Below are 10,611 nucleotides of genomic sequence, written 5' to 3' on the forward strand. Positions count from 1 at the left end.
TCTCCATCCCCAACAGATAAAGAAAGTGGAGACTAAAAGTTAATAAGTATTCATACAAGGGAGTATCTCCGGGAAATGTTCTTCCCCTCTTCGCGGGTGATAGTATTGATTAAATTAAACCCGAAATTTACACAAGTGTGCGTTAGGTCTGTAAAATGAATATCATTATAGAAGGAGAGCAAAGCAATGAAGTTAATTCTTTTTTATTTGTTAAACGGAGTTCCCTCCTTCCCCCACCCATTCCTCCTTCTGGGCTGGCCTGTCACGCCTTCTCAACAGGCTAAAATCATTCAGAGCAGCTCGCGGGGAGAAACGCGACATTTATGGTAACCGTCAGCCTTCAGAGAAAGAAAGCAGTTCATTAATTTACTTCACTCTTACTTCAAAGTATGATAATGTACGTTACCCCCTTGATCAATAGATATGATGTACAGTCAATACCCCACGACACGGAAACGGGTCAAAACTGAGGCCGAGACAATAAGAAAAACAGCCCCTGGGAAGCTAAGCAAAGCCGCGGAAAAACAGCGGGGGTTAGAGCACCTGAGCGAGCGGGGCCGGGCCGGGGCAGCCCCCGCGGGCGGCTCCCCCAGCGAGAGCGAGAGCGGGCTCTGCCCTTCTCCGCAGCCACCTAGCGCTGGACAAGGGGCCGAGGGGAGCAAAGAGCGCACCTTCGAGGTGCTCCGGGACGAGGCGGCGGAGCCGCCCGGCAGCCAGCCCCTGATTGTGCCGGTGCCGCTCGGGCGGATTCCGGCTTCTGCGACCCCTCCTCCAAGAATCACGCCTGAAAACGCGGGTCTGCGAGGGCGAGAAGGGAGCAGACGGCAGAGAGCAGTGGCCCGAAGTGTTTCCCCTCCTCGATGGGACAACGGGAGAGGAAGGACTAAGCAGAGAGGAGCGGGGCGGGGGGACCCCGTGAAGAAACGGGATGCTACCGCGCTCGCCAATCTTTGCCGATAATCATAGTAAGACTGAGATGATGATGATGACATAAAATTTAGATATAAACCGCTCCGCGGAAAAAGAAAATATAACCTGTTGTCAGATTACAGGCATGGAGGGGTGATGGAAAGGGGCGGCCGACACGAAGCAGCCCGACCCGGGGCTAGCGGTCCCTGCGGACCGGGATTGTGGCTCGCCGCCCGACGACGCGACTGCGTGAGGTCATCAGCGCCGGCGGGGCTCGACGGAGGGGCTCGACGGCGCTGATGACCTCACGCAGTCACGCCGTGGAGCGAGGCGGCGGTGGCGGGGATTGGTTGGCGGAGGCTCAGCGGCACTTCAAAGCCGGCGAGGGAGCTACAATTGTGGTGGAATGGGCGGAACTGATCATTGTATTGCACACCTCTAAAAAAAACACTGCCTCTGATTTATCAATATAAAAAAGATCCTCTGAGAGGAGGGCACTTTTGTGTGATGGCAACTTCACTTCTAGGGGTGAGTCTAAGGATTTTTTTCTCTTGCTGGTTTAATTGGTTTCTTTTTATTGTCGATTGGAGGGGGTTAAAATAACCCCTGTCTTGACCGGGGCTATCAGTCTCCTCTATTCAGCTCTTTTTTTTTTCCTTTCTTCTTTTTTTTTTTTTTTTTTTTTTTTTTTTTTTTTTTGAAACTTAAGTACAACTGAGTTTAGGAGAAAAGAAAGAGTGAGAGGGGGAAAGGGGGCAGAGTCACTTTTCAGTGAGCAGAAAAAGGTTTTAAGGGCATTTGTAGAAACAACCTACAGCGCCTGGGCTGTGCTGTTCCTGTGCCCCTGGAGAAGTGGCTTTTCTTCTTTACTTGTGACTGCTGGAAGAAAAAAAAAACAAAACCAACAAACAAAAAACCCCCAAACCTAGCACTATCATTTTTCTTGTGCAATTTTTTAAATTTGCAACAGATTGTGGCTTTTTGTTTCCCTTTAAAATAACACAGCCCACCGTGTCTAGCAGGTACGTTCAACTCGTGTATACATACATATTTACATACGTTAAATTTAGATATGTATTTCATTACCGTTGGTACGTAAATTAGGCTGACTTTAAGAAAGTTCTTTTTAAAAAAGGACTAATTTGATAATCCTACAATTCTATGTTTAAGAAAACAGCCTTACTGACCTGTGGGACGGGGACTGGCCAGGTCCCGGGGAAAGGGAACAGGCTGAAACGTAGCTGCCGCCGTGCCGGGGGCATCTTTAAAGCTACGGTAACAGACGCAACTTTCCCCCCCCCCTCTTTTTTCTCCCCCTTTTTTTAACCCTTCCCGAGCTCCTCCGTGGGAGGGCAGTTGGATGGTGAAAAAAAGCTTGGGAAGGCGTTTGGAGGCAGAACCGCGTTGCCGGCCCCAGCGAAAGGATCCTCCCGCGGGAGTCGGGAAACTTTGCGGCCGGGGCCGGCGGAGCGAAGCGGGGCCGGGCGGCGGAGCGGTGCCGGGCGCGGGACGCGGGGCGCGGGGCGGCGGGGCCGCTCCGATCCTGACGCGGCGGGGCGGCCCTCTCCCCTCTGTGCTCGCAGGAGGAACCGCGGGTAGGCTCCACGCCTCTGGCCATGCTCGCTGCGACCTGCAACAAGATCGGCAGCCCCAGCCCCTCGCCTTCCGCCCTCTCGGACAGCGCGTCCTCCTTCGGCAAAGGCTTTCACCCCTGGAAACGCTCCTCCTCTTCGGCCTCGGCGAGTAGCTGCGGCGCCGTGGGCTCCGGCCTCCCGGGCTTCGGCGTGGCGGGCGCGGCGCGAAACGGCTCCTCAGCGGCGGCGGCGGCGGCAGCGGCAGCGGCGGCCGCCCTGGTCTCGGACTCGTTCAGCTGCGGCGGCTCGCCGGGCTCCAGCGCCTTCTCTCTCACCTCCAGCAGCGCGGCGGCAGCCAGCTCGCCCTTCGCCAACGACTACTCCGTCTTCCAAGCGCCGAGCAGCGCCGGCGGCGGCGGCGGCGGCGGAGGCGGCGGCGGAGGGGCGGCGGGACAGGAGGCGGCGGCGCACCAGCCCGTCTTCATCTCCAAGGTGCACACGTCGGTGGAGGGGCTGCAGGGCATCTACCCGCGGGTGGGCATGGCGCACCCCTACGAGTCCTGGTTCAAGCCGTCGCACCCGGGGCTCGGTGCCGGCGAGGTGGGCTCGGCGGGCGCCTCCAGCTGGTGGGACGTGGGCGCCGGCTGGATCGACGTGCAGAGCCCCAACGGGGCGGCCGCGCTGCCCGGCTCGCTGCACCCGGCGGCCGGCGGACTCCAGACCTCGCTCCACTCGCCGCTGGGCGGCTACAACTCGGATTACTCTGGCCTGGGCCACTCGGCCTTCAGTAGCGGCGCCTCCCCGCACCTCCTCAGCCCCGCCGGGCAGCACCTCATGGATGGATTTAAGCCGGTGCTGCCCGGCTCCTACCCGGACTCGGCCCCCTCGCCGCTGGCCGGCGCCGGGGGCTCCATGCTGGGCGGCGGCCCCGCCGCGCCGCTGGCCGCCTCGCCGCGCTCCTCCGCCCGCCGCTACTCGGGACGCGCCACCTGCGACTGCCCCAACTGCCAGGAGGCCGAGCGGCTGGGGCCGGCGGGGGCCAGCCTGCGCCGCAAGGGGCTGCACAGCTGCCACATCCCCGGCTGCGGAAAGGTCTATGGCAAAACCTCGCACCTGAAGGCGCACCTGCGCTGGCACACGGGCGAGCGGCCCTTCGTCTGCAACTGGCTCTTCTGCGGCAAGCGCTTCACCCGCTCCGACGAGCTGCAGCGGCACCTGCGGACCCACACGGGCGAGAAGCGCTTCGCCTGCCCCGTCTGCAACAAGCGCTTCATGCGCAGCGACCACCTCAGCAAACACGTCAAGACCCATAGCGGCCCTGGAGGCGCCGGGGGCCCCGGCGGCGGCGGCCCCGGCGGTGGTCCCGGCCCCGGCGGTAAGAAGGGCAGCGACACCGACAGCGAGCACAGCGCGGCCGGCAGCCCGCCCTGTCACTCCCCGGAGCTGCTGCCGCCCCCCGAGCCCGGCCACCGCAACGGCCTGGAGTGACGGGCGGAGGCGCGGGGCCGTCGCGCCCCTCGGCCCGCCGTCCTCCCGGCCGCGCAGCGCCCCCGGGCGCGCAGCCCTGCGGCGGGGACGCGGACACGTAAGTAGCCGCCGCGGCTCCGCAAGAACCGCTCTCAGCCTCGCGGCCGCTCCGCTGCCCGTCCAGAGCCCCGCCCGGGCCGGGCGGTGCGGCCGGGCCGCGCAACCCCCGCGACGGGGGCAGGGGAGCGTTTGGGCAAGGGGAGGGAGCCGCGACCCGCTGTGGGGCAGCCGAGCCACCGCCTCCCTTCCCCTTCGCCTTGAGACGCCCCCGCCTCTTGTTGCTTTTAGAGAGGACCCCCCCTCCTTCTCGTTCCCTCTCGCTTTCCCGCTGGAAACCGGCCCGTCCCCTCTCCCTCAGCCATTAGAGCCGGTACAGCCGCGGCGCCCCGGCGGGGCGGGCGTGCGGGCCGGGGCTGCCCCGCGGCGGGGCCTCCGACGGCAGCGCAGTCAGCCGCGGTCCTTACCCCGAGCTGAGACTCAGACCTGCCCTCGCCTCGTTAACTGCTCGAAGCCCGTCTGCTTCTCGGGACCGGAGCGGCAGCGTGCTAATATTTCCCGTTCCCCCTTATTTTTTTCAGTTTTAGAGAATCGTTTATCTCCCCGAGTCCAAATTTCACTGCGTTTGCCAGCGCATTTGTATAATTCTCGTTTGAGCAGGAATCGCGAAATACGTTGAAAATAATTAGGTTGAAAGTCGTATATTTTTTTTTAAACTCCAGACGAATGAAGAAGCATCGTGGGTTTCAAGCAAAGATGTATTTCCAATGCCAAAAAGGGAGGCTGGGGGGGAATAGGAAAATAAAATATTTGTAAAATATGTCTGAACCTATAGGTTTGTACCACTGGGGAATCGTTCTAGATTAGCTAACAATTAAATAAAACTCCACCAATGTATCGGTGTGAGGTGCAGTTGTCCAGGAGACGATTTTGTATAGTATTTTTCTTGTAAATTACTTCCAGTAAATATTTGAAAATATATTGAAGTACACTTGAGCTTTTTTTATTTTTTTTTTTTTAAATTTTATTTCTTTTCCTGTCACAAAAAAACATTCTTTTTGCAGTCCTGGTTCACTGCATTCTTTTACTGGACTCGTTCCTTGAAGCGTATATCAAATCACACTTCAGGATATAGGTTTTGCTTGAATATTAATTTAGGTAGGCATACAACTGTAATTAAGCAAACAATATTTGATAAATGTTGAATGACATTTAATTTAATGGAGCATGTACTTATTTGCATTTGCTGGCAGTTCAGGTATAGTTATGGTGAGAGTTCTCCTATATTTCATAAACTGGGTTTGCCACGACCCATGTATTAAATAAACTGTCCAAGTGAAACTGAACTAACGTTGGCCTATGTGTATTTCCTGAAAATAATATTGATAAATGTTAATAAACACTCCTGATACTACATTAGCAGTTTGCAATGCTGCAAACTAATTGTCTCATTGTAATGTTGAAATAATTTGGATATTTCACATTGAAATGAAAAGCCCTTCGCTGGAACATTTTAGATTTGCATTTTAAATGCATGAAATGTAATTGATTTTTATCTGTAATATTTTAAATGGTATTAATAAACTCCAGAAGAACATTCTACCTTAGGTCAGACAATTGTTTTTCTTCTTTGTAAGTCCATCATGACAATCAACGATTTACTTTGAACTCATAGGGCATGAGTCGTTCCCTAGAGCTCCAGAGAAAAGTGAAAATACAACGAATGTAAATTGTAGCACCAATGAGATCAACTTTGAGACATTAAAATGAATAAGTTGGTGTTCTCTTTCATGCCTTTTACGAAGCACTGGTAGAGGAAACTAAATGAAAGACTTTTTTTTTTTTAATTATTTTTATCAGACTAATAGTACAGTGCCTCTCACAAAGCCCAGTGTATTTGAAGAGCTGCTTTGCATATGTCTCCTCCTTGGAATTATTTTTCACGTCGCGTCAGAGTCATTGTGAAAGGATTTAATATTGAAATACTGAGGGTCATTATTTCTTTAAAAGACAAAATAAAAAGTGGTCCTCCGCTTTTGTTTTTACGTCAGGTGGCTGTGGCTAGGAACAATGCTAATTGCTGTAGGTAGCGCTAACTTCTGCAGGTCTCAGGGGTGAGAAACTTCGCGGCTGTGTGTGAAAACTCCCTTCTCCTTTGGGAGTGTTTTTTCTGCCGAACTGGGAATCTGGGCAATTTCAGGAGCTGGAGGATGTTGCCAGTCAGCCGGTCTAGCACCGCTGGCCTTGCTGTGTCCTTTAAATCCTTTCCACAAGCTGTCCCTGAACAAAAATAAAAACACTATTGCGAGTGTCTTTTGTACTGGTAGCATTTGCTTAGCGTTTTGGAGGAAAAACAAAAAACCCAAAACAAAACCAAAATCCCAAACCAACCAAAAACCACCACCAAAAAAACCCCCAACAAACCCCAAACCCTCACCAAACCCTCAATCTGCTAACACTTTCTCTCAACTTTTTTTTTTTTTTTTTTTTTTTTTTTTTTTTTTTGAGAGGGAAGAGGCATGTGGAGAATGCATAGTTCTTATTTGGAAATTTGGCCTCTTGGGTTACACAGACAGGCGATGTTCACTGTCAATATACTGAAAAATCAGGGATAGAGCATGGAATTTGCATGGCAGAAAGATCTTTGTAGATCATATATGTAGAACATGTTGTTAGTAGTAACTTAAACAGCAGGTATTAAACTGCAGAGCAAAAAGCACAGACAAATCAACTCCAGATGCAGTCAAGATTTTGGTCCTCTGCATGGTGTGGGAGTTACAAGGGGCTGTTAACATCCACTGGAAACGAGAGCTGTTCTGGTTGACTTTTTCTGAGCTGCGTTTTGATTTTTTTTCATTACAAGTACAACCATCAGAAGTCTGCAAAGTCTCCTACTGAATCAAAGCAACAGTTTGCTCTGATTTTTTTTTTTTTTTTTAATGCCACGTAAATGAAGTGGCTAACAGCACCTGATTTCCCCAGTGGGAGTCAGAGGCAGTGGTTATGTTACCTGGAGGTTTTAGTCTTGATCGAATGGGCTGAACACCTAATAAAAAGGATAATGGAGCAGTGGATAACTTTTTATACTGCTTCTCTGATATCCCGCTGAAAAGAGAGCGCTGTCAAAATGCTGCTATCCGGGAACTTTATGGTTTGTTTAGGGCACTGGTTACTCTGTCTCGGGTCAGTCTGGCAGTGGGATAGAACCAGAGACAAAATGCAGCCTTCTCTTAGGAATGAACATGTGCTTCTGCCGTTTGGAAGCTGCCAGTTTGGATCCGGGCTGTGTGAACACACATCTTTTTCCTTTCTTTAAACAGCAAAACCCAGCACTTGAAGTCTGAATAGCTCCTCTTTGTAGTGGATTTACTCTTACTAAACCCTTCCAGATAAGGGCATTGAGTTGTTTGATAGGAGCCGGGAACTTGTCTCTGCGTTGTGCAGATCAAGGTAGAGTTAAACTAGTTCGCTGACCTACAGGTCAAACCAGTGTCCATCAGCTTACCTTCCAACTGCCTTCAGATGATTGTGGCCATTCCCGTTTGCTCTCTGACCTTTTAAGTCGCTTCCCTTCAAGCTCGTAGCAATGTCTATCGAATTTCGTGTCCTGCTTTACCCATTATTCGGCTTTTCAGTGTCATTTTCCAGTTTAAATTTTCAAAAGAGCAGTGATAGAAGATGTGTGGAGCTGAAGTGATTTAAAACACCATTTCTGACTGCTGTAGTGCCTTACCCGCTACCTTCAGCCTGTGCCGGAGGAAACTAAACAGTGATCAAAGGCTGTTAACTTCTCCTCAATTCCAGTCTAGGAATATGAAAGCAGAAAACAAGAAATGAAATCTCAAGTGCTTTATTTGTGGATGTGATGGCTAATCCAGCCGTCAACACCTTCACAGCTGTAAAATCAGCAGAGTAAGTATACTCGATGCAGTCCAACAAATCCTTCAGTACAAATGGTAGTAAGTAAGTATGCACTTGCCAAAATCTGCCACACTTCAGTTACATTCTGTGAAGCGATCTTTAGTTTCAGGAAGAAAGAGCTGGGGAAAGGTGGAACAAATTAGGTGTGTTGTTGCTCGTGCTTTCACCAGATTTATGATTAAAGGACAAAACTCTTTTGCTGTATCAGAATAACCTTGTGCTTCTTAGGATAAGTTGTGGTCTGCTTTCTCAGCTCACTCTATTACATATTGCTTTATCTTACAGATATTTTATAAATTCCTTATCAGTTCCATGCACATTTTGCAATATTCGTTTTAAAAATTAGAACACCAATTTTTCAACTATTGCGTGTGTAGCATCATTTTAAGCAAACTGGCCATCTTGTGCTTAAGTGTGTGAAGAAATTATTGCACATAAGGAAGATGTACATTGAGAAAAACTGAGCCATTTAGGACAGTTACTGTGTTTCCAATTCCGTGGTTTTTTAACTGCCTCTTGGAGTTATTCACTTTTTTTTTTTAAAAAAAGGGATTAGGGAAATAAGGAATAATGGCAAGCAACAGTACATAGGAGCTTTAGTGGGGCACTCTAAATACAGAGTAGTTTCCTTTTACACTTGTGGATTTCGACACAAACTGGGATCCCATATTACTCCTTCAACAGTGCACAATTTTCCAAGAAGCGTATTTATAACCACCTTCAAGGTCCGGTAAGGGGCTGGATAATGGACCCACCTCCTGGGGAGCGATCTCGGTCTTGGCAATTGGAGATTTCTGCTTCAGGCTGAGTGATATTGCTCTGCAAAGTGCAAAAAGCAGACACGGAACTCCAACGCTTTCTCAGATGAAGTGTCGGCGGCCCCAGGGCGGCAGTGCTGGGGGATGGCCCTCTCTCCCGGCCGGGGCCCCGGGAGTGCCCTGTGGGTCGGGGATGGAGAACGGAGGTTTTTGGGCGTTCGTCTCTGGTTACGGAGAGAGAGATGGTGGGGCGGGGGGCTTCTTTTGAACAGTTTTTTCTTCTAGGGAGATGTCAAGCTGTGCAAATATCTTTTGCGGGGACAAGGAAAAGAATATTTCTAAAAAAAAATTATTATTATTATTGCCTTCTCTTTACGCCTGTCCTCATCCCTTGAGATAGGAGGATGCGTAAGTGTGTGCCTATACCCTCGGCGCACCTTTCAGCTGCCCCACACCTTACAAGCGAGGCTCCCGCTGTCAGTAAAGCCGGCCAGTCGCACATCCCAGTTGCTGCCGGGCAGGAGGCTCTGCACCTCTGCTGGAGTTGCTTCACGTTCCTGCACTGGTGCTTCTTTCAGGAGAGGGGAGCTGCCTTTCCATCCCTCCTGTTCCCTTCTTCTGCCCCGACTCGGACACAGACACACACACACGCACACTGGAGTGCGGGGGCGGCGCGGCCGGTCCTGCCGCGGGCTCGCAGCGCCACCCGGTGTGTGTGCCCCGTCGGCGGCTGGTCCCCCGCAGGGGGACTGAACTGCACAGCCGGGACTGCCTGGGCGATGAGCAGAGTGGGAACTCTCTCAGGCTACGCAGAGCTTCGTGGTTGACCCGCGTGAGGGTTGACCCGGAGGGTCCCGGCCGCCTCTGTCGTCATCACACAGGTGGTCGCACCGAGTTCCAGTGTGTCCTTCAAACGCAGGGTGTTTCACTTCAAATCACAGCCAATTCTCTCTCCCTAAAGAAGAACTCTCCTATCCTCTCCTCTCTCCTTGCTCTTCTTCCCCCCAAGCGACACTCCGCGATGCTCTTTAGGAGGGTGGGCTTATTTATTTACAGAGCAAACGGTCCGGAAGTCCCTTCTGCGGTCAGAGATGCAGCGTCCCGCCTTTACGGGAAAAAAAAAAAAATCCGTGAAATCGCCTGGAAATAACTGAGATGGAGAAGGTGCCTGCAGCCCCTTAGGCTCTGCCGAGCATCGACCCGGCGGCTGGGCGATGGGGAGGCCGGAGATTCCCGCCGGGACAGACCGATGTCGTCGTCGCAGATGAAGAGACGCTGGAAATGCGAAAGCAGCCACTAGGGCAGGATTTGGGATTTATTTTAAGTGTTTCATCCCCGACTTCTTTGAAAGCTGCTGGGAGGGGGAGGTGACAGGGTGACGAGGGCTTTTGGCTGAGTTGCTAAACTCATTCATGTTTAACGCCAAGTTGCTTTTTCCCCCTCTCCCCTAGTTATATTGGAGAAAATTCAATCCCGAGAAAACGTTTGGAAGTACTTTCCTATATTTTCTGAACTTAGCTTCTCAGGTAGTTCAGGTGTTCCGTTCACTGACTTGTGCTTGCAAAAGGCAGAAAGTGTGTTCCTGACAATTAAAGTTTCTTCACATTTAATTAACGCTGCTCCTGAGTTTTCTTAGAAAGCTTTTATTTTTTTTTTAATCCAAAGTTATAGCATGTTATTAAATTCTTACAACCCCGTTGGCACCCAATTTGGAAAGGGCTAACGAGGGAGCCGGGCAAGCTGCGGCCCTGCGGGAAGCATCGGCGGCGGCTATCGGGGTTTGGGGCTGCGGGGCTTGGGGGTCGGAACGACGTGAGGACAATGCAGCGGAATGGGCACATCTACCAAAGGTGTCCTCTCAAAGGAAAGGTGGCCGGCAAGGCAAACCCCTTCAGTCTGCAAATGAAGTGTCAAAGTACTATCTT

At 51.5% G+C, this 10,611-nt stretch overlaps 1 protein-coding gene across 3 annotated transcripts; it reads left to right on the top strand.

Moving 5' to 3' along the window:
* Positions 1–874: 874 nt before the first annotated feature.
* On the top strand, positions 875–10,296 carry SP8 (Sp8 transcription factor). Of its 3 annotated transcripts, none has more exons than XM_064675431.1 (2): positions 875–965; positions 2,493–10,296. In XM_064675431.1, exon 2 carries the CDS (start codon positions 2,526–2,528, stop codon positions 3,969–3,971), a length of 1,446 nt encoding a protein of 481 aa, XP_064531501.1. In that variant the 5' UTR covers positions 875–965; positions 2,493–2,525; the 3' UTR covers positions 3,972–10,296. The 3 variants fall into 3 exon arrangements, with proteins under 3 accessions (XP_064531501.1, XP_064531479.1, XP_064531490.1); XM_064675409.1 differs by lacking the exon at positions 875–965 and adding an exon at positions 1,237–1,437; XM_064675420.1 differs by lacking the exon at positions 875–965 and adding an exon at positions 1,649–1,931.
* Positions 10,297–10,611: the final 315 nt, after the last annotated feature.

This window comes from Pseudopipra pipra, chromosome 1 (genome assembly GCF_036250125.1).
Source record: "Pseudopipra pipra isolate bDixPip1 chromosome 1, bDixPip1.hap1, whole genome shotgun sequence".
Lineage (NCBI taxonomy): Eukaryota > Metazoa > Chordata > Aves > Passeriformes > Pipridae > Pseudopipra > Pseudopipra pipra.

What these genes read in the sequence shown, in the direction of transcription:
- SP8 (XM_064675409.1), top strand. Translation starts at nt 1,417, where the DNA reads ATGGCAACTTCACTTCTAGGG. An exon ending in TGGCAACTTCACTTCTAGGG is followed by an intron (nt 1,438 to 2,492) that starts GTGAGTCTAAGG and finishes CTGTGCTCGCAG; the next exon opens with GAGGAACCGCGGGTAGGCTC.